General features: G+C 38.0%; 1 protein-coding gene and 1 long non-coding RNA gene across 4 annotated transcripts in view; one reads left to right on the top strand and one right to left on the bottom strand.

Annotated features, from left to right (window-relative positions):
* The window catches only part of CASD1 (CAS1 domain containing 1), a 39,227-nt gene extending 20,783 nt beyond the window's left edge, over positions 1-18,444 (bottom strand). The window contains exons 1-8 of one of the 3 annotated variants that reach the window (XM_032234738.1): positions 18,086-18,444; positions 8,644-8,740; positions 8,044-8,164; positions 4,389-4,433; positions 3,859-3,921; positions 3,573-3,617; positions 2,056-2,179; positions 953-1,032 (exon numbers count right to left, since the gene is read on the bottom strand). In XM_032234738.1, the coding sequence (XP_032090629.1) occupies positions 953-1,032; positions 2,056-2,179; positions 3,573-3,617; positions 3,859-3,921; positions 4,389-4,433; positions 8,044-8,164; positions 8,644-8,740; positions 18,086-18,218 (708 nt within the window). In that variant the 5' untranslated portion in view covers positions 18,219-18,444. Of the gene's footprint in view, positions 1-817; positions 1,033-2,055; positions 2,180-3,572; positions 3,618-3,858; positions 3,922-4,388; positions 4,434-8,043; positions 8,165-8,643; positions 8,741-18,085 lie in introns of those variants that run through there. The other 2 variants (XM_032234737.1, XM_032234739.1) reach the window with 2 other exon arrangements.
* A 143-nt stretch (positions 18,445-18,587) lies between these two features.
* On the top strand, positions 18,588-22,468 carry LOC116520498. Its single transcript, XR_004256796.1, has 3 exons — positions 18,588-18,869; positions 20,931-21,055; positions 22,289-22,468. It is a non-coding gene; the product is annotated as an uncharacterized LOC116520498 (long non-coding RNA).
* The last annotated feature ends 733 nt before the right edge of the window (positions 22,469-23,201 follow it).

The raw sequence follows: 23,201 nt of genomic DNA, 5'->3' as shown, positions 1-23,201 counted from the left end.
TTGAAAAACAAAAATTGAAAACATAATTTTGTTAGTGGATTTTGTTTACCTTTAATTTTAAAATGCATTTTATTAAATCAAATATAATAACATTTGCATAAAATTTATTTTGAAAAAGTTAAATTTTTCAGCAGTGAAAATAATAACAATACAATATGGCATAACAAAATACTTAACTCTTCATCTAATCGCAAATTGGATAGTGGAAATGCATGATAAAATCTTTTGATTACATTACATCATGGAACAATTGGCATATCTCAATGCTTTTTAAAACTGAAACACATGGTTAACCAAGATAAAAGGCTGAGAAGTCTTAAACATTATAGGAATTTTCTGGATTTTTACAATCCACAGAACCATAAAATACAGAGTAATTTCTTTCTTACATTACAGGTGTGCTTTTAAAGTTAACACCCTGCAATTTTTATAGCGTTAATTAAATGAATTAATGACAAAACTGAATTTGAATCAGTTTTTTCAGGTCAATTTACTTGTTATATACGAGAGAATATAAGCAATGATCAGAATTAACTGGAAATGATTTATGCAGGGAAAGAAAAATCATTAAATTAAGTATGTTAAAGAATTTAATTCAAATTTCTATAACATTATATCATGAAATGTATAGGGTATTAATTAAATGTTGCCTTTGCAAAAGATTTCCACTGTATATAATTGAAAATGATTTTGAGACAGTTTTTCAATACCTATTAAAATAGTAATCAAGTTCATTCAATTAGTCATTATTATAAGGTCTAAAAGTATTTTTTGTCATTATCATTTCCAATGGCTGTGTTTCAGAGAGATTACTCACTGTTTCTCTGCTTGATTCAGGAAGATGTAAGCCGTCTGATGACTGAATTATAGTTTCTTCTGCTATTAGTCTAGTTGCACTAAAAACCTTTACTTTAGCTTTTGAATTTTTTGAGCTGCTGTTCAGAATACTGACCGCTGCTTCATTGTAAGCATCTATTTTCTCATTAGTGATCATTTTCCTGCTTTCACTCAACATATCTTCATAAACTGGATCTGAATTGAAATGAATATCTGAGTTATCACTTTATAAACCAAAGCACCAAATAAATAAATATTTCGTTCCAAGAGATTAAAAAATCACTAGCTTACACCCTTTTAGCAAATAAGGGAAAATTTGATTGCCACCAAATTTCATTGAAACAAACTGCCATTTAATCACAGCTCAAATAATTAGTGTTTGGTGCCAATTAATATTAAAACATTTCTTCACATAAAGCAAAAAAAATCTTACTGAATTCCATCCCTATAATTAGAAAATTGCTGGAAAAAAAGACTATTATCCATGCTTCAAATTATCTTTGTTCCCAGTATATAGGAATACATTCAAGAATAATTCTGACGCCTTCCCCAATTAGAATAATATAATGCCACAATAGGATTTATAAAATACATAAAGCTTGCTGCTTAATCCAACTACCCAAAACAAACCATACTTGAAAGGTGGCTGTATATGTAACCTCGGCTTAATGTTTTTCCAACTAAATGAAGTCTTACTTCTACATATAATTGATTTCTGCCACTGAACAGTCCACTTTTGGGAAGACATTCTTAATTTTCTTTAAATGAAGACCTTTATTCTGATATTTATTCTGGGATTCCACATAGCAAAGAGGTCTAACAAAAACCTTATTTTTTATCTGACATATAATTTTGTTTCTCAGGTGATCAGGAAAATTGTAGGCTATTATTTAAATCTGCATTTTGGGAAATTTTCTAATCTCTAATTCAACTTAGATCAAATCATCTGTTCCAAAGGAGGTTAATATTTGTTTAGTATTTGCTCAGATATCATATTAAGAGTTATTTCCAGTACAAAATGTGATTTCGCAGAAATTTAATAATGTAGCAGTAGTGATCCACAATATGGAGCAAACTTCAGCAGCCGTTCCTAGAAAAAAATCTGGCATTCTGATGCTAAAAGAAAATTACAAGTATTTTGGATAATTCAACTAATTATTTAGCTTGTCCCAAGTCACAATAACAATACACCAATGTGCAACACGATCTAAATTTTACCTTGCAAGACCCAATAGACATCACTACTCCTTGCCAGCTTTTCCAGAAGGGGTGCAATTGAAGTGATATTAATCCTGTATTGTGTGAGTGCTTCATTGCTGCCATTATGAATTTTTATAGACCACTGAAAAGGATATTAAAGGAAAATGAATTAAAACTGTTGCTATTTCAGAAATCTTATAAGCAACAGACTGATATATTTTATAACAAATAAATCAAAATAATAAAATACATACATAGAATATTATATAGAATATTGCAAACTCTGAAACTAACAGCTTTCAGACATTTCTAAAAATAAGACATTTTTAAAATATTAATACTAATTCTGGTAATTCTGATCAGATTTATAATACTGTGATACAATATTCAAATCCACTCTTCTTATATTTTATTCTTTAATAGAATAGAATAGATAATATTCATTTAATTAGCACTCCTTTAGCAACTATTCAAGTTACCCTAGTACTGAACTAGGAGATATATGATCAATTCTTGAAGTTGCAGCCATTGCATTGTACCTTATTACCAATGGTAATATGAACACCATTTGTGATCTTCACTACTGGCAAATGGTGAAGAGAGCAGGAAGTTGTAAATTGTGGTCACATGCCATTGCATTTAATAACTGTGATTCACTTAATGATTGCGACCAAAATTGTCATTAGTCAGTGCACTCACCTGATTTTTCACTTTATGACCACATTGCTTAACAACGGAGTTGCCAGTTCCAGTTAGTGCTTGACTTACAATTATTTTACGAACTTTCAGAATTACAGCAGGCTGATATGGCCTGAAAGGCATTTTTACTCATATAAAATATTGTGCTACATGGTTCCAGGGCTCTCTGGTAGTTACGTGACTATACTTTGTTGACTATCCTATCCTATCCTTGTTGACTGGCAACAATCTTGCTTTTATGATCAGTTGCAGCATCCTATGGTCATGTCTGTGAATTCCAAACTTTTTTTCAGTTTACAGAAAAAAGCATTCATATGTTTAATGATCACGTGATTTACTTAATGACTGCAGTGATTTACTTAACAACTGCTGGAAAAAATGTTGGAAAAATGGGACTGACAGTGTGCAATGACTTATGACCAGATTTCCAGTTCCAATTGTGGGCATAAATTGAGGACTATCTATATAGCCATCAACTGAGAACTGAAATGAGTTTGCATATATATATTAGCAGTCTATAAAAGGATAGTAAAAAAAAAAATATTCTGATGCCAGCTGTCAGTCAAGAATTAACAATACCCTATTAGCTGTAGAAACAGTAGCAGCAAGAAAAAGAAGCTCAGGTTGGCAACTTATGCAATGTAAGAAAGATTAGTGTACTATTGATAATGATAGGTCAGCCAATAACCTAATTCTCTGGGTAACTTGAAATAACAGAGTGAAAAAAAAGAAAAAAACAATATCAGTTTACTGTATATGGAATTTGGAACAGCTGAAATCAGAGACTGTCATAATTTTATTTGGTTATTGCAATGACTAATATCCAAATAACTTACCGTAGCAGCTCCTACTACAAGTATATGAGGCTTGGATGAAGAACCCTATGACATAATAAAAATTAAGTTAATCCCAACACAAATCATTATCATTGATTGATTTCTTAATTAGAAAGATCGTTTGTAAAACACATTTATGATCATAATGTCAGCTCTGGTACCCTTTGGAACCTGACACATAATATTTACTAAAATTACTCTCAAGACTACAAATTCTAGAAACCATTCATTTGTTGAAATTATCATAATAATTATAATAAACATAAAAATAACCTATACAACTCACTTCAATCCAAGCCTTGATACTTTGCTTCATAGAACCATTGACCTCTGGATACCACAAGAAATCCTGAAGAGAAAAGGACATACTTGTGTAAGCGTAAAAATCTTGAAACCTCTTATGTATTGAATTTTGCCATGGATCTAAGGAAGGACCAATCAATGGTTTAAAATAGAAGTATTTTCTTTCAAATATAAAATGCCTGAGCTACACTGTAACCAATCTACAAAATTTGAACAATTCCTAGTAGTTACAATGTCTACATCTATAATTGATTTAAACTATAAAAATATTATTATTTTTATTCTATTGATTATTGCCTATTTTTCTGTGGCATTCAGTTGCCCCAAACTTTCAAAGCATTTTCTTCCACAATTGTCTTGCTACCAAAGAGAATGGAAGTTAAAAGTTGCTTGTTGAAAAGTTGGCTGAATACTCCTTCCATTGCTGGACATGTATATATAATTTTCAACTACTATTTCCAGCAATAGACCAACTCTTTCTCTTTATTAGAGTTAGAAACCAGCAATACTTACCACTTTAAGTGAAGATGATTTGTCTTCAAAAGGAATGTTTTCATGCTGTCAAAATAAAAAATGCACAGTGTAATATTTTCCATAAACTTGTAGATTATACAAACATTTACATGCTGTTTACAAACACCATGTAAATTAGTAGCAGAGAATCCTGCTGCCTTCCTAATTATACTGTAGCAGCCCAGTCAGTATATCAATGTTGAAGTATTCTGGAGATTATTACTCAGCAACATCTGAAAGCTTACAGGCTCCATAGCCAACATTAATTTGATTTTTATGGGTATTATCATTTTTTAATCTTCAATCCAGTGGTGGGTTGCAGGCAGTACGCCCTTGTACGAGCATACCGGTGCCTGTCGGGAGCACTGGGTACCGTTCCGGTATGGTGCTCTGGAGGGCCCAGCCGCCCACCTGAGTGCCTTATCTGTATTTGAGCTCTTCGGCGCTTCCATGCACGGAGCCTGTGCTCCACTCTGCTGAGCAGCTGGAGCATTGCGGAAGTTCGTGGAGGCGTTGCAAGAGGCATGTCTACATGCGCGCGTTTATGTGATGCACGCCGGGCCCTGTTGCAATCATACCAGTTGCAATGGGATCCAGAACCCACCACTGCTTCAATCAGAATATGGTAAGAGGAATATACAAATATATTACATATAAATATGTAAATCAGCAATAAAACTATGGTGCAACCTAGAGTTTTTTAAAATCTTCTTTCTCACTTCATAATCTTGATTAAAATCATTCATTCCCTTCTGAAACTACTATTTATATCAGGAAATAAATTGCTTTTTCTACCAATGGGTTTCTAAGCCAATAGAAATAGCATTTGAAGGATTTCTTAAAAACATTATTCTCTCACGTTTTCAAAAACTGTTCCCACAGCTTTTTTTTTTAAAGTAAACATCAACTGTGTAATCTGGCACTTGCTTAATAAATGTCTAGCTACTGAAGGTGCATTACAAATATTTCAAGAAAGTACACCAAAGCTTTAATATAATCCTCAATAGCATATTCATGGTCAATTTGTTCCATGGATATAGATGTTGCAGTAGTGCTGCAGCTAAATCTTAATCAGAACACTTTGAACTACTGGATTCATCTATTTTTTTCCTTCTAAAACAGACCACAATAAAGGCAAGGAACATGGAGTATGATATTTTTTTTCTACCAGTCATCTATTTTTAATCTATTAAGCTAGCAAGTACTTATTTCTTTTTCTAATGCTACCATAGTTATCAACTCTGGTTTTAAAAAATCACATTTGTAGTCCAACAAGGAACACCTAGTTTTCAGGTAATTCCAAGTTATAATTAATTATTTAAATAATGCCAAAACCCTGTTAAAGCTAGGAACTATAAAGGAAGGAGAAATGAAACAAATGTGTATGAAGCATGTGTGCATTTTAACAAATTGTTATACTTAAGACAAGGAAATAACTTTTCCAAAGAGATGTTGCAACATTTAAACTCTTAGAATTTATAGCTTTCTGTACAATTTCATCACCTAGGAATATTTCAACCCCAACAATTGGTACATAACACAAATTATGTCAGACATATTTATGTGATTGGAAGAAGGACTCATAAAGCCTTTTTCTCCAAAAATCTTAATGACGTCTTGCCCACTATTTCTCCATTGTAGTGTGTTTTTCCAAAAGTAAGCACTAGTCTGATTTTTAAGATTATGCCTAATATAAGCCCTACACCAAAATAAGCCCTACTGAAGGGAGGGGCTAAACGTGGCCAGTACAAGAGGCAGCAAGTGTCTGGAGAGATAGTGGGATGGAGTGGGCGGGCATGACAGATGTCTATATCGCCTAAAAAGATTAGATCCAAGGGCATAAAATAAAACACTGCAAAAAAAAAAAAGTAACTAAAGGGAGGAAGTTCTACCTCGCTTCTGGGTCTACAGATTCAGAAGCCCACATAAATTGAATGCCCATGTTGAAACGGTACCCGGATGATGAAGCTAGAGGAAAACACTTATTCCCCTGCCCGTCCTCTGGGCAGGAAACAGCCAACATCCATCCTCCCAAATACTTAGCATGGCAGCTGCTTTCCTTCGTGGCCCAGATCTATGACCTCCGAAGTAACCCCCCTGCCACTGTCTTGTCAGGGCCCCTTTCCAGTGGTCCTGGAAGAGCCACACTACCTTGCCCACTGTCAATTTGCATTCCGTCCCATCCCTGTCTTTCATGGCTTTGGTGGCAAGAGCTCTGTAGCAGCCCTGCAGCAGGACAGACGAGGGAGGGGGAGATTGCCCTTTCCTCCTTTGCAACCCAAAATCTCATATCCCCTGACCACTGTGCCCCTGGCCTGGAGGGCCTCCATGGAGCTCTTGCCTGCAAAAGCCACAGAGGGAAGGGGAGGAGTAGTGCCTAAAGGCAACAGCGATGTGGCATGGTTCCACAAGTGGCCACTGGGGAAAGGGGCCCTGGCAGGAGCAGCCCAGCAGGGCGGCTGAGAGCAGTGTGGTCAGGAGGGCAAAGAGTCCTGGCATGACCTGCAGCAGCAGATGCAGCAGGCCCAGTCAGAGGCATGGGAGAGGAAAGTGATCCTGATGCACCACATGCTTTCTGCCTTGTCCTAGCAGCAGTCTGAGCAAGACCTGAGCTCCAGTGTCCCAAAAGCAGCAGAGCCAGCAGGCAGGGCGGTGGAGGCCGGGGCACCCTAAGAGTTTGCCCTGTTGCAGCTGCAGACAGGCAGATGGTGGGACAGAAAGCATCCACCACTGGTAGCAGCGCTCGCACACTCATTGGCCTCTGCACTCGCTGCCCTCTGTACGTGAAAAAATAAGATATTCCCAGAAAATAAGCTCTAGTGCTTATTTTGGAGCTGAAGATAAGATTTTTGGAAAAAACATAGTATTAACAACAGGGAAACAATATCAAGCTGACGATAACAGTGTCAAAGACTGAAAAGAAATAACTACCCAATACAACTATACTTTTAATTACTCATCTGATCCTAGAGCAAAGCAGGAGATATATTGAAAACTATCTCCTCCAGTTAATGTCAATTAACTAGGGAGGGGCATAATACAAACCTGGGTGCAAACCACAGAAAAAAATATTCAAGGATTGCATACAGTTCTAAATATAAATGTTTGCATAAGAATTGCATAAATTCTAATATAAATGCTTATTTTATAAAATATATGACAAAAAATGGACAAGAGTTAACATTACCTTTTAAGAATGTTTCTGTAGCAATAGAACTTAGGCTTATATACTGATTTACAGTGCTTTTCAGCCCTCTCTAAGTGGTTTACAGAGTCAGCATACTGCCCCAACAATTTGGCTCCTCATTTTACCTACCTTGAAGGTTGGAAGGCTAAGTTAACCTTGATACTGGTGAGGTTGAACTGTCAATTTTTTAAGCAGCTGGCAATCAGCAGAAGTAGCCTGCAGTACTGTACTCTAATCACTGTGCCATCATGGCTCATATATAACTTCCCTTTTCTTTTTATCCTGATTTTTAAAATACTTGCAAGTTTTATTAACTTTTTTATTATGTTTCTTGTGACATGAACATATGCTACTGAATTAGGGATATCTGCATAGAGGTAAATGAATAGAACAGTGATAATGGTTCTGTAAATATTTATGGTTCCATAGCTATAAAAATAGTGAGGACAAAAATATTGAAAGTTATACCTTGTTTCCTTCCTCCTTAATTTGAGGATTTATGAGTTTTACAAATGAGTAGAATAGCTGACGAATCCTAGAATCGCCTATAAATGCAATATATTTGTTTTTGAGGCATGATTTTGCTTCACTGTAAAAACAAACATCAATATTAATTGGTTTGAAGTTAAGAACAAAAATGAAGTTTGCAAACATTTAATAGAAGAATATATTGGTGGGCAAATCCTATTTATTCAGCGAGGCTTATAAAATGAAATATACCAAAATATTTGAAAAATCCAAACTATATTCACAATTGCCATCTTGGTGTCCAAGAAGTCTTGTTAACAGTAATAACATCAATAGCAACAATAACCATACAAAATCAAGATAAAAAAACCTTAGCAGACAACAGTCTCACACACCTCTAAAAAACTGATAGTAATATCCAACATCAAAATATTGTTATCAAATAGTATTTTTAATTTAACAGAAGATGTAAAATATTAAGCCCATGACAAGCAAACTAATCACAGCAAATATTCTACATAAATATGTTTGGTTTTACATTAAATGTAAATTAAATTTAGTTTGTGTCTCGCCTTAAATACGTTTACAACAATATTTTACCTCTGTTTATATCTATGCATCATACAGCTATAAGGTTGCCATGTTTTGTCCCCAAGGAATCTTCCAGTAGAGAGAAGATATTCACAAGTATCGTTACCTAAAGAGAAAAAAGGAAATATGGTAATAACAACAACAATAAGAAGAACAAAAACAACAACTTGGAACTGGTTAAGATCAGGAGCACTGAAAAAAGAAACAGAAGGCTTTATTTTGGCAGCTCAAGAACAAGCCTTAGTCACAAACTACATGAAGGCGAAAATTCAACATGCTACCATCAACAGCAAAGGTCGCCCCTGTAATCAGAAAGACGAGACAGTCAACCAGTGGATCAGTGGGTGCAGCAAAATTTCACAAACTGACTACCTAAAACCCCATGACCGCGTTGTTAAGATCATTCACTGGAAATTGTGCCAAAAGTTTGGATTTGATTACAGCAAAAACCACTGGGACCATCAGGTTGAGAAGGTTTTAGAGAATGAGAAAGTCAAGATCTTGTGGGACTTCAGAATTCAGACTGACAGGTACTTGGCCCACAACACACCTGAATAACAATAATTTTAAAAAGTATGGTTCATTGACATTGCAATACCCGTAGATGCACCAATTGAAGATAAACAGCAAGAAAAAAAATACAAAGTACTTGCAAATTGAAGTTGAGTGACTGTGGAAAAAGAAATTGTGTGTTGTCCCGATTGTAACTGGAGCCCTTGGGGCAATACCCAAAGGGCTATCTCGCTATTTGGAAATTTTAAATTCATCAGACTTGAACATTCTGATTGTACAAAAAACCATCCTACTTGGCACTTTGATGTGGCAGAAGGTAAGGAAAGAGAGGATGCTGAGAAATTGGGGGACAGGCAGATTGGTGAGCCACACTGGAAGCTGCTGAAGGGAAGAAGGGGAACATGCATCAGTGTTATCCTGCTTATCTCGTACACATTATTTCATTGAAAACTTTCAATTTCTTGATGGCTGAGAACTTCCCTCCAAGGTTTCTTACACAGGCTTCTCTAACTAGGCATACTGAAATTATTTTGTTATATAAATTTAGGACCCAAATTATCCCTAAATTGCTTTTTTCAAAATATCTGGCTTTGATTTTCTTTATTCCTTTCTCCTGAAACCTTGTTCCATGTGGTGTTTTTCGGATTGTGAGCATCCAAGGATCAAAATAAGTTGTCTTTATTTGTTTTATACATCAGGTTTTTTTACTTAAAGAATGGATTAAAATGCACCAAATAAATATACTAATCTAAAACATTTAGAAAGTATTTTAAAATTACAAGTTAAAAATAAGAAATTAGATGTGGAACTTTGAAATCAGATTAGTTCATCAGAAGAAATCTGTGACTAAGTTTCCACATCCAGAAAGAAAGTACAAGTCAATAATATGGATTTGTAGCAGCAGCTGTAAATGTTCAAACTCAGTATGTATTCATTAACCATCCGATTGTGAATCTTGATGAAATAAAGGCTCAAACACTGTTACAAGGGCTCAGGAATATGTGTGGGTTAGGGATGCATTAACATGATGGCAACCGAATGTAATTGTTTTCAGCTGCTGAAGAATGAAAATATGTATTTATCTCCTTTCATCAATTTCTGCCAATTACCTTTCCAAGCAATTTCTGCCAAGCACCTAATGCCCTTTAATTTTTGACTCACTGTTATTAGCTTTTCTCTATACAAAAAAAACAATGGCGTTCTTACAAATGATAGGCAGAAGGACAAGCTCTGAATATATTAAATAAGTTGTCCAAACCTTTTCCAATTATACAATTAACATATGGAGTTTGATTGCCAACATTCACCAAGTATTTCTGATTTTATTTTATTGGATGCCAAAACTGATATTTGAATTCCTTTTTAACATATAACTATTATCATTCAAATCTTAGAAACAATTCTTCCAACATTCCCTTACTTCTAGCCTTTCTCTTAGTTTCAGACATAAACTATAACTATAAGGGAAGCAATTGCTAAGCAAAATATATCCTGTAACTCACCCACTTAATGATGGCAGTAGCAGTGATGATTGAGATATCAAATAACTTCAGTTTGCAATCTCCTGCTGCCTTTCTCATTTACTCTGCTTGACAGAAGCTGACTGGGAAGGTTGCAAATTGTGGCCGTATAACACTGCAACCTTCTAAATGCACAAAGGTTGCCAGTGACTGAATCCCAGTCATGTGTCCACAAGGAGGATGCAACTATTGTAAGCAGGAGGAGTGCTTATAAGCCATTTTATTCAGCAGTATCGTAATTTTGAATGGTTGCTAAACAAATGGTTGTTAAGCAAGGATTACCTTTTGGTCCTGTCACTTGATGCTGAACAGGAAAGCACATTAACTTTTTCTAGAATTTTTAAACTCTCATAAGTATAGGTGTTTCATACAGTTTTATTTCAACAGTTTCTTATCCTCACAATGTACCAAATCCTGCAGCCATTTGTCACTATGCATAAAATGAAGTAATTCCTATTATAATGATTCAGAATGCACAGAGAAACAAAGACACTCTTGCTCCTTTACATTCCATTTCTTATGATTTTTAAAGGCTATTCCTCAAATAGCATTTGGCTATATGGTTTAAATATTATAAGTAGTCCTTGATTTACAACAATTCACTCAGTGATCTTCAAAGTTACAACAGCACTCAAAAAAGTGACATGACTATTTTTCACACTTATGAACAGCATCCCCATGGGCATGTGATCAAAATTCGAACAACAACAACAACAAAAGGCGAACAACAACCAGATAATTCAGAGTACGGAGAGTTTACCTTGGGAAAGTTCAACGGAGTTTATGGCAAAGCAATGCCTTCTCACAGTGCAAACAGTGGTTTCAATATTCGAACAATTACTTGCCATCCAACATGATGTAGACATTGAAAAAGACAGCTTTTTTTCTTAAGTACAATATCGGGCCCCAGGCACCCCCACACTAAAGTTCTTGCAGCAGATTTGATTAACTCCCATATGCAGGATAAGGAAGACCAAAAAGAGCAAAGAGCCAGAGAAACAGTTAAAGAGTCGGATAAAAACTGGCAGTCCTCTCAGAAAAACAATCCCTCCCCAGACAAGGCAATGAGAGGGAAAGGTATTAATAAAGAAGAAAGCATCTCTCCCCCAATTACAACAATCACATCGCTCACTACAAACCCAATGGATTGCTTTTAAAATTTAATTATGGAAATCGGAATTCCAGAAGTGCAATACTAATTTCCCTAATTCAGCTTCTTCACTGTCGCAGGGGTCTGATTGATCTCCATGCTGTGGAGTGGCTCTCTGAAGCCCCAAATTGGAAGTGGATTGTCCTGTCTTTCAAACAGCCCACCATACCACAGATGCTATTCAAGATAAAGACACATTTAGCTTCCTTTCAAATCTTTCCCATCAGTCTCTTTGGTGAGGAAAGGATTACTCTATCAATTGTTAACATGGAGCTCCCAAGGTGGCTGCCTCCTCCTCATTTTCAACCTTGGAAAAGGGAAAGACAGTGGGAGTCAACCAGCCGTGTCTGGTGAAGTGATACTTAACAGCACAGAAGCTGGTCTCATTAATGCTTTTGGCGCTCTCCCAAAGAAAGAACAAGACAATATATTATTCAAATTAGAAAGTTTAAAGAAATCCTTACTGGTCACAGCAGACACAGCAGAGCTGCTTATACCTGTAGATCTGGTTTTCCCAATAATTGAGCCTCTCACTTCTCCCCCAGAGGACAAGGGATTGCATGAATACAAGATCATGGAAAATAGAAGCCAAGACCCAAAGGGGACATTAGAGGTCCCAGTAGAGATGGAGATACTTTCATCCCAGTGTGAATATCGCATGACACCTTCAGCACCAAACCAAGAAACTGAGAGATGACCCATGTCAGAGCCACCATCTTAAAGAATGAAATATGACCTAATAACGCCTTGTCCTACACCCAGAGAAGAGGCATCGTAATGGCAAGTTCTATTAGCTGGTGCTAAAATCTCTTACCCTGAACAAGTTCTTCAAGAGTCTACACAGGACTTAGATGGGACCTCCCTACTTTCAAAGAAGACCAATTATGTGTGTGATGACACCTCAATCCATGGCAACAACCAGACAACTTTCCTTTGTATAAATCAAATTTCCTGAAAGACTTTCCCTTATAATCTGGAATATAGAGGATTGGTCTGTTCCATCAAAAGACCAAATCTTTTTTTACTATCTATCACAATTTGAAATCCTCTTCTTAGAGGAAACCTGGGCCTCCACAGAAATTCAGTTAGATGGTTATTGGGTTAATTCAATCCCTGCTGTCCCAAGCAAGGTGAGGGGGGGGGGAGAGCTAAAGGAGGTATTGTGATATTAGTTAATACATCCTTGCAATTTAAATGTGTATCATTGCCACCTTTCCAGCCACTGTTACTACATTACTCTTATTTAAACAGGTAGATATTTTGCTTTTTAATATCTATATTCCTCCACTTAATAAGAATAATGTGATCAACAAGATTTGGAACAGCATAGAATATTTTATTCTTGGCTGCTCAGACAAGTACCCCAAAGCAGCAATAATTATAGGGGGGGGGGACTTAAACGGTAGAATGGGACCAAATGATCAATCATTATTTAATCAATTTAAGATCCACTATGATAAAAATGTAACAGGAGAATCCCTGCATTCCAGACAATTTAAAGACCCTAAAGCAAATCGGGCAGGTTTGTGAGTAAGACAAATGACTGTACATTTGGATCTTTGTATCCTTAATGGGTCCACGTGGGGTGACTATCCAGCAGAATATACTTATTGGAGAACAGGAAGAAAATCCACAGTTCATTACTGGGTAATATCATATGACCTCCTGAAGTTCTTACAGAGATGGAGGTAGACTCCCGACTGGAAAGCCATCATAATGCAATACTCCTTACCCTCACATTACACCAGAAATGTCTAAGGGCAAGCACAACCTACCTACCCAGGTTAGAGAGTCAAAATACCCAGGTAAAAATTAAATGGAATGAGAAAGATGCTAAGGAAGTTACCAAATGGATGTTAGCTCCAGAAACCATAGAGCTACATACATCTCTACTAGGGAATATGTTCGGAGGATCTTACTTAGAGGGGTTTGAAACTTTAATTTTAAATGTGAATTCAGTTCTCATTAACAGAACACTAGCTCACTCCAAAAGGCCGGTTTCAAAGAATAAAAAATAGTTTGATAGAGATTGCGTGCAACTAAAAAGGTTATATAATATAGAGTACAAGAAAAGTAAAAATGCCTCCTTTGAGGATCACACTCACGACTTAAAGCAGCTGAAAACACAATATAAGAACTTTCTAAAAGAAAAGAAAAGAAAAGTACAGCTCTGAAGGAGTTTTGGCATAGACTAATTACGGCAGTCAGAACAAAAAACACATCCCTTTTTTGGTACCGTATATACTCGAGTATAGGCCGACCCGAATATAAGCCGAGGCACCCAATTTTACCACAAAAAACTGGAAAAGTTATTGACTCGAGTATAAGCCTAGGGTGGGAAATGCAGCAGCTACCGGTAAATTTCAAAAATAAAAATAGATACCAATAATGTTTTTGAATATTTATTTCAAAGAAAAACAGTAAACTAGCGGTGTATTCAATGAAATACTTCACTCACCTCATGATGCTGATGTCCCGCTGTGATGATGATGTCCCGTGCAGCCGCGGGAGCGATGTCCCGCCTCCTATGACACATGGCACAGTGATTCCTATCATTGGATCACTGTACCAGAGGAGGTGGGACATCGCTATGTGGCTGCTTGCCATAACAAGGAGGAGGTGGGACATTGTTGCAGAGCGGCAGGAGGGGGAGGAAGGGGAATCGTAAGACAGCCCTGCATTACATTAGAACGTGAGGAGGGGGGATGGTGCGGTGCGCGCTGCGCGGCAAACTGACACAGAGGGAGGGGAAACTCACAGGGGCACTGGGCCATTCACGAGTGTCACCCAGCGGCATGGCCCCACCCCTTTTTCTCCTCCATTTCGGGCAAATTTTTCACTGACTCGAGTATAAGCCGAGGCGGCTTTTTTCAGCCCAAAAAGTGGGCTGAAAAACTAGGCTTATACTCGAGTATATACAGTACATCACCAGAGGATTGGAGAAACCTCCCCTACCCCCAATTAATCAGGTTCTGATTCATACCTGGGAAGAATATTTTAGGGAGCTTTATACAGATCCTGACTATGTAAACAATGAGAGCCAAACTAGTTTTGACCAAACTCCTTACTGGCCCCCTGTTACACTAGAAGAGAGATTCCTGGTTGATCAGAGTCCTAAAAGCTAATAAGGCATAATGTCCTGCCAGAAATAATAAAAATAACGATAATGTCCTGCCAGAAATAATAAAAAAGAACACCAGTGGTTGGCTCCACTTTTAGCATCTCTGTTTACATTTATAGATAAAACAGGCCATATGCCAAGAGATTGGGGAGTAGCAATTATCATACCTATTTATAAAAAAAGGTAATAGAAATGACCCAGGCAATTATAGACCCATTAGTTTTCTGAGCGTTATTAGTAAATTGTATGCCAAGCACCTAACTATAAAGTTCAGGATTGGCTAATTTCAGGGGGAATAATCAAAGATGAACAAGCTGGTTTTAGAGAGGGAAAATCTACGGTGGATCATATCTTGATATTCCACTATTTAGTACAAAAATACACATATTAAAAAAAATCCTCCCTTTTTGTGTCCTTCCTTGATTTTAAGCAGGCCTTTGATTCAATATCCAGGATCACCCTCTGAGAGAAATTAAAATTCACCACTATTGATAAATGCCTCCTCTTCCTCATACAAAAATTGTATGCCAATTCCACTTTGAAAGTGAGGTGCAATCTCCCAAGGGAGTTTAACCAGCCCAGTAAGGGTACAAAAAGGGGTAGAGCAGGGTTGCATCCTGTCCCCCTCCCTCTTTAACTTCTATATTAATCCCCTGATTGATCTCCTACAGAACCCTGATTTCCATCTCCCTAACCTAGCACAACACAAAGTTCCAATTCTCTTATATGCTGCTGCTATTATTTCACAAACCCCTGTAGGACTGAAGAGAGAAATTAGGGCAACACTCCGCTATGGAGGCAAAACAAGCTGGTCCTTAACTTTGATAAATCAAAAAATTTAGTTTTTGCTAAAAGACCTAGCCAATACCCTGGAAAATAGAAGGACATAGTTTGGAACAGGTTAGAACATTTAGATACCTTGGGGTGGTTTTCCACTCGCAAGGGACATGGAAGGCACACCTGGATCACACATTGCAAGCAGCCAATAGGTCCTCAATCACAATTAAACATTTATTTTACACATGCAGAGGTCAGTTAGTACCTGCTGCCTTAAAACTTTTTGAGGCCAAAACATTGGCACAAATTCTGTATGGGGCATAAACAGGAATCCTTGCAAAGAAAGACTTGCTAGAAACCATACATACAAATTCCTGAGAACCATCTTAGCTGCACCTAAAGAAACTCCAAATGCCCAGTTAAGAATTGAGACAGGCATGCCTCAAATTGAGGTAAGAGCCTGGAAGATGATGATCATTTATTGGCTTAAAATGCATTTCTTTCCAGAGGGACTGTTGCACTAGTGTTGACTGACAACTTCCCCTCTCCCTGGAAATAGGCAATTGATCACAAGCTGGGCTCTTATGGGCTCTCACCGGTATTCTTAATGTCCCTAGGCTTTGATCAAGCAAAGCAAGTAGTAATCAACAGAATAAAGAACATGGAGTTCCAAGAACTAAATAGGTTGCCTCTCCACAGTAGGGACAGAATCAAACAGGGTGTGTGGGAATTGGCAAGATATCTAAATGACCTGATCTTCCCAAAACAAAGAACAGCTTGCTTCAGAGCCAGATTTAACATTCTTCCTTAGCACTCCTTAAGGGCAGGTATAAGAGAACACCAATAGCAGAATGGGTTTATATATGTGGTAAAGGAAAAGTTGAAGATATCTCACATGTTCTATTACACTGTGAGATATACAGAACTTGTAGATCTGCACATATTCTCCTCTTATTAGAGAGATTGCCAGGGAGGGAAGACAATTTTTATAGGTTTTCTCCTCTAGAATACAAACCCGGCTATCACATGCAGTGGCAAAGTTTTGTGTTGCTGCAATGTCCACAAGAAAAAAAATTGGTTACAGAAGTGTAGTTGTCATCTTGTACCAATTATTTGGACATATCTCTAACAATTTCTGGACCTTATATTTACTCCCATACTTATTGGCTTTGCACCCAGGTAAACCAGGGAGGGACCCGAACAATTTGAGAACATGTATGTTATTATCTACTTTTAAAGGCAATTTTTTAAAATTAATCTTAATGTCAGTACTTTTTAACATATGCTAAAAAGTAATGTGTATTGTTGGTCTTTGACCGTAATAAAGATTTATACTACACTGAGGCAAAACTTACTTAAGAAATTTCTCACTTAGCAACATAAATCTGGGGCACAGTTGTGGGCATAAATTGAGGACTACCTGTAATGGAGTAAGTGTTGATTTTAAATGCAAATAACTTACACACTCGTTACACATTCACTGGAAGTTGTTACCATTTTGCTACTATCTATCTTGATAGAAAAGGACTATAGCACACCAAGATAGCAAATCAAAGCATGCTGAATCAGATGCTGCCTCCCTGGTCATTACACTGGTCCTGCTAGTTTCCTTGCCCTTATTTTGTCATCATAGTTACCAGTTGTTTAAAATGGCAGGCTAAATAGTTGTATTTACCATACCAATTTGCACTGGAGCTAGAAAACAAAGCACCATGAAGGTGATTCAAACCTCTATTCTTCAAAATATATCATTGCACGCTTATCTTTCAGAATCTACTTTGCTTGTCAAGCCACTTCCTGCAAGGCTGTCAAAATGCATAATTAATACCGTCACTCCCATTTCCTACCATTGTTTATAATGAGCAGAGCTAATTAGACCTACCCCCCCAGGGCAAGGAATTTCTTTAGATAACTCCGAATCCGTTGCACCTCCTGCATGGGTAACAAATGAGGAAGTGCTTGGCTTAACTGGGGGTTGCTGCTTTATCTGAACAGGTGAAAAGGCACCTGTCTATGAGGGAAAGGAACCAAGCAGAGAAATATGACCGCGTCTCCGTCCCAACGTAATGGAAAAGAGGCCAGAGGGAGCAGGATGCTCTCTGGGGCAGATGCTAGCCGACTCCTCAGTTACCTGGCAGGTCCTTCTATGTTACCTGGGAGGAGAAAACCCTCGCGACCAAGCCGGCTGAGGATCTCAAAAGGCCCCGCTCCCAAATGACCATCCCTTGGATCCGTGGAAGCCTGTGACACGCTCTTCCCTACGGAGACGAAGCGGCAGTCGGCGGACCTTTCGCGGTGATGTCCCTCTCCTTAGCCAGTCCCCACCTGCGGACATGATCTCCCCCCACCGGTTTTTTTTTTTTTACTCACCTTGATACCGACGGGAGACGGCGTAGCAGGCAGTGAGCAGGACAACAGCGGCCAGCGCCAGGGCTTTTGCGCTCTTCACGCTGAAGTAGTGGTTGATTTCCCGCTTGCCCAAGCTGTAGGCCAGGGCCGCCATCTTGGCTCCTCCATGACAACAGTGCGCGAAGAAGCGGGTCGGGCGGGCGCACACGGGCAGCGCTTCGGCTCCCAGGAGGGAAGGAGAAGAGCAGTTGTTAATGCTGCTGCTGCTGCTGCTGCTGCTGCCGTCGGCGGAAAGGCGAGATGAACGGCCTGCCGCTGAAAGGGCGTCACTACCGCCCGTTTGGGTCGCTCCTGCTCAGCATCCCACCGCCTCTTTCGGCGGCGCAGGCCCCTCCCCTGTTTTCCCCTCCTACTCGTCGCCTTTTCAACTCGGCAGCCAAGGAGCACGTGCACCGGGTCTTCCGCCTCCTGGGGCAACGACTTCGGGTAGCGGTTCCTCCAAGCTTATAACAAATTGAAGATAGGCAGACTTCAATTCCCAGAATTCCCCAGCCAGCTATGGGGACGCTGGCTGGGGAATCTTGGGAGTTGAAGTCCATTGACTTTCAAAGTTGTCAAAGGCTGAGAAATGCTGTCTGTCACTGATCCTCTGTGCTCCTCTCCCGCTACGGAGGAGGATCCGCCGCTGACGGCCCCGTGCCATCCAACGCGGGGCTCCGTGGGAGCGAGAGCAGAGGCAGCGCTTTCCCCCACTTTAGTCGTCTTTGCCGTCCTTTTATGGCATTCTGGCTCATGGTGAATGAAGGTACTGTAGTAGTGTCTTATATTTTCTCCTGCTTAAACTGCAAGAGCAAACCTTCGCGGGAGAAACACGGCGCTAGATTGACTTAGAAGGATGCGGTGAGGGAGCAGTTACTCATTAGCCATACCTGGTATCCAGGCAAAAAGTATACCCATGAGTACTCGCCCTATCTTTATGTAAAGTTAGTTCAAAAGTATCTTGCAAATGTGAAAGTACCGCTCCCATCTTTTATTCTCTCGAAAACTAGGAAGGGTCCTTTCTGAGATCCTTTCTGTATCTGTCCTCCCTCGGGTTCAAATTTCGTTTTTTCAGACTGTCCTCTTGGTTGCAGTTGTTCTTGTCTTCCAAAGTTATTCCTACACACTTAAACTGATTTGAAAGTTACGAAAGGAAAGGGAGTAATTAAAGCACTGAGTAGTAAAGATTGTGCCAGTGCTGTGCAGTGCAGCCAATAGGTTCTCAAACACAATTAAACATTTATTTTACACAGGTGGAAGTCAGTTAGTACCTGCTGTCTTAAAACTTTTTGAGGCCACAGCATTGGCACAAATTCTATATGGGGCACCAACAGGAATCCTTGCAAAGAAAGACTTGCTAGAAACCATACAAACCAAATTCCTGCAAGCCATCTTAGCTGCACCCAAAAGAACTCCAAATACCCAATTAAGAATTGAGACAGGCATGCCTCAAACCAGGGAGTGATCCGAACAATTTGAGAACACGTATTTTATTATCCACTTTTAGCATCAATAATTTTAAATTATATTTTAATGTCAGTGCTTTTAACATAGGGTAAAAAGTAATATGTATTGCTGGTCTTTGACCGTAATAACGATTTATACTTAAAAAAAATACTATACTTAAGAGTGGAATAAGGAAAGAGGAACAGATTGATTACATGTCCAGAATGACAAAATACAGCCGAATAGAATTTACCATAATTAATAAAAGTAGCCTGCATTCATCCATTTAATGTTTTTCTCCTAAAGTTACTTGAAAAATTATAGAAAGTATTAACTTTGTAATAAGCCATTTTGGTGTAGTGATTAAGACATCAGACTAGAAACTGGGAGATTGTGAGCTATGATCCCATACTGGTACAAATCAGCTGGGTAATCTTGGGCCACTCACTTTTTCTTAGCCCTATGAAGGAAGAAATGGCTAATCACTTCTGAAAAATCTTCCTAGTAAAACTGCAGGAACTTGTCTAGGCAGTCTCTGAGAATTGGAAAAACTTCATTAAAAGAAAAAACCGTCTGGATCCTATATCAAAGCTTTTCTGAATTGCATTTAGCATTAGATCACAATATATCCCATTGTGAAAATCAGAAATCCCAGACAGAACTCCAATCCTTTCTTATTTTATGTTAATTGTATTTTTAGACATTTATAATTGAAACCTATCTTTAGTATAAAACATGAAGCATACAAATCAATATTTGCTGGTTCAGGTTACTACCAGAAAATCTTATGTAATATTATTAACAAATAATATTTTTAAAGAACCTTTAAACCTTTTTAAAGAACCTAGCTAAAACTATTAAAGTATTATTCAAAACAGCTTATATTTTTAGTCCCTTTTTTCACTATGTTACTTGATTTTTATTACTAAAGCTTGCAGACTCTTTGCATTTTTAGCTATTGGGTTAGTGTCATTATCATAGTGCAGGTTTTGATGTTTCTTCCTCCAGTTTTAAAACCACACTCCCAAGATCCAAAACTGTTGGATCTTCCAGTCAGCTTCTCTTAATATATATTCTGCATATAGGCTGAATATATGGTGAGCATGTACATCCTCGTGACATTCCTTTACCAACCTGGAGTCAGCCTGTTTCACTATTTTGTCTATATAGTGACTTCCAAAGTTATATATACCATAAATTTCTCATAAGAACTAGATGTTCTAGGATTCAGATTTTTCTGAGCACTGTCAACAACTTAACAAGATCAGCTCAATCTTTCTATTATCAATGAAGAATGTAGTGATTTATTTTTGGTGTTCATTGGCTTTCTCAATTTTCCAACTCATATCTTTTATTCAGCAATAACATATTGTGTTCACAGGTTTTTCTACAACCAATTTGAACCTCTGGCATTCCCATTTCCATGTCTGGCTGTTTGATGATAATGTTTTCTATGAAAAAACTGATAGTTGGCCTCCTGCTTCATTTCATTTTCCTACAAATGTGGTAATACAACTATATTTTTCTGTTTAATCTTTCCAGCTTTGGCATTCCAGTCGTAAGCAGTACATATTCCTTGTATGTTCTGTTGACTGGATTAATTAACTGACCCACCTCTCCCCTGCGCTTATTCTGGAAATAACATAACAATACTGTAACTTATGTAAAGAAGGAACTATGCTGCTTCCAATCCATTTAATTGCTAAAATCTGTTCCACTCAAGAAGCAACATCTAGTTGCCTATATCCTTACTATTTATATTTATATTGATTGTTTCCTGATTGCTTATTTGTACCCTATGACTATCATTAAGTGTTGCACCTCATGGTTATTATGTACCTTGCCTTTTTATGTACTTTGAGAGTGTTCTGCCCCTGGCAATGAGGTTCTGCTCGGGCAGCCAATTAACTCCACGCTTAGGAATATCTTTCAGATCACGTTTATTATCAGGCATCCTTAATAGCAAAACTTACAGTTCAGTGTTAAGAGTCTTCTGACTTTCCATGATCTGTCCCATCATGTAGTGTAAAAAGGCATTAGTTTCTCTAACCCATGCTGCTGGTGCAAAGCTGCTTCTGGTAGAACCGAAGGCGATTCAGTGAATGCCCAGTAATATATCAATTTCCCGGGCACAGTACCTCACTGCCCAATCAGGGAGCACAGATGTGGTCACATGTTATGGGACTACATTTCCCATAAGGTAGTTACGTTTCCCATGAGGTAGTTTCTTAAAGGAGACAGCTTTTAATTCCTATATTAGCTATATACTCTTGGGACAGCACAGAGAGCCTATGCACCAAAGACAAATTCCTTGTGTGTCCAATCACACTTGGCCAATAAAGAATTCTATTTTAGTGAAGCCGCTAAATTGTATTGATGCAGAATATTTAAGAAATTGTAGCTGACAACAGGAAAAAGGTCACAAAGAAAAAAATAGTTAAGCTTTTGAGCATTGCAGAACAAACTAATTTTCCTCGGTATCTTGATCTTATAGAATGTGCCACATGGGGATGCCTATTAAGGGCTTCCTGGAAAACAAGAAAGGGAAGAAAACAGTGCTGATTCATCGAGAGAAAGATCATAGAGGAGGAGAAAGTAGAAAATATATTGAAAGACTAACTGGAGGAGGAAAAGCTATAAACATTTGTGTTAGTTCTAAACAGCATCTCATATTGGATATGCATATCTCCTTGTATCTGCTGCAACCTGGCCAGGTTATTTCTTTTTTCTTCATTACAGGTAGTCTTTGACTTATAACCATTAATTTAATGTGTGATGTTAAAACGGCATTGAAAAAATTGACTTCTAACCAGTCCTTGCACTTAAAATCAGTGCAGCATCCTTATGGTCAGGTACAGTAATCAATATTCAGGTGCTTGGAAACCAGCATATATATTTTATACAATAATAAAATAGCAGAGTTGGAAGGGATCTTGGAGATCTTCTAGTCCAACCCCCTGCCTAGGCAGGAAACCCTATACCATTTCAGACAAATGGCTATCCAACATCTTCTTAAGCACTTCCAGTGTTGGGGCATTCACAACTTCTGGAGGCAACTTCTGTTCCACTGATTAATTGTTCTAATGGTCAGGAAATTTCTACTCAGTTCTAAGTTGCTTCTCTCCTTGATTAGTTTCCACCCATTGCTTTTTGTCCTGCCTTCAAGTGCCTTGGAGAATAGTTGGACTCCCTCTTTTTTGTGGCAACCCCTGAGTTATTGGAACACTGCTATCATGTCTCCCCTAGTCCTTTTTTCTCTTATACCCAGTTCCTGCAACTGTTCTTCATATGTTTTAATCTCCAGTCCCCTAATCATTTTTGTTGCTCTTCTCTGCACTCATCCTAGAGTCTCCACATCTTTTCTACATTGTGATGACCAAAACTGAATGCAGTATTCCAAGTGTGGCCTTACCAAGGCATTATAAAGTGGTATTAACACTTCACATGATCTTGATTCTATCCCTCTGTTTATGTAGCCTGGAACTGTGTTGGCTTTTTTGGCAGCTGCTGCACACTGCTAGTTCATATTTAACTAGGGCTCCAAGATCCCTCTCACAGTTACTACTATTGAGCAAGGTACCATTTATACTGTTCCTGTGCATTTCATTTTTGTTGCCTAAATGTAGAACCTTACACTTTTCACCATTGAATT

The sequence above is a fragment of the Thamnophis elegans genome, chromosome Z, assembly GCF_009769535.1.
Source record: "Thamnophis elegans isolate rThaEle1 chromosome Z, rThaEle1.pri, whole genome shotgun sequence".
Taxonomy (NCBI): Eukaryota; Metazoa; Chordata; class Lepidosauria; order Squamata; family Colubridae; genus Thamnophis; species Thamnophis elegans.
This window is presented reverse-complemented; position numbering and strand designations above follow the sequence as displayed.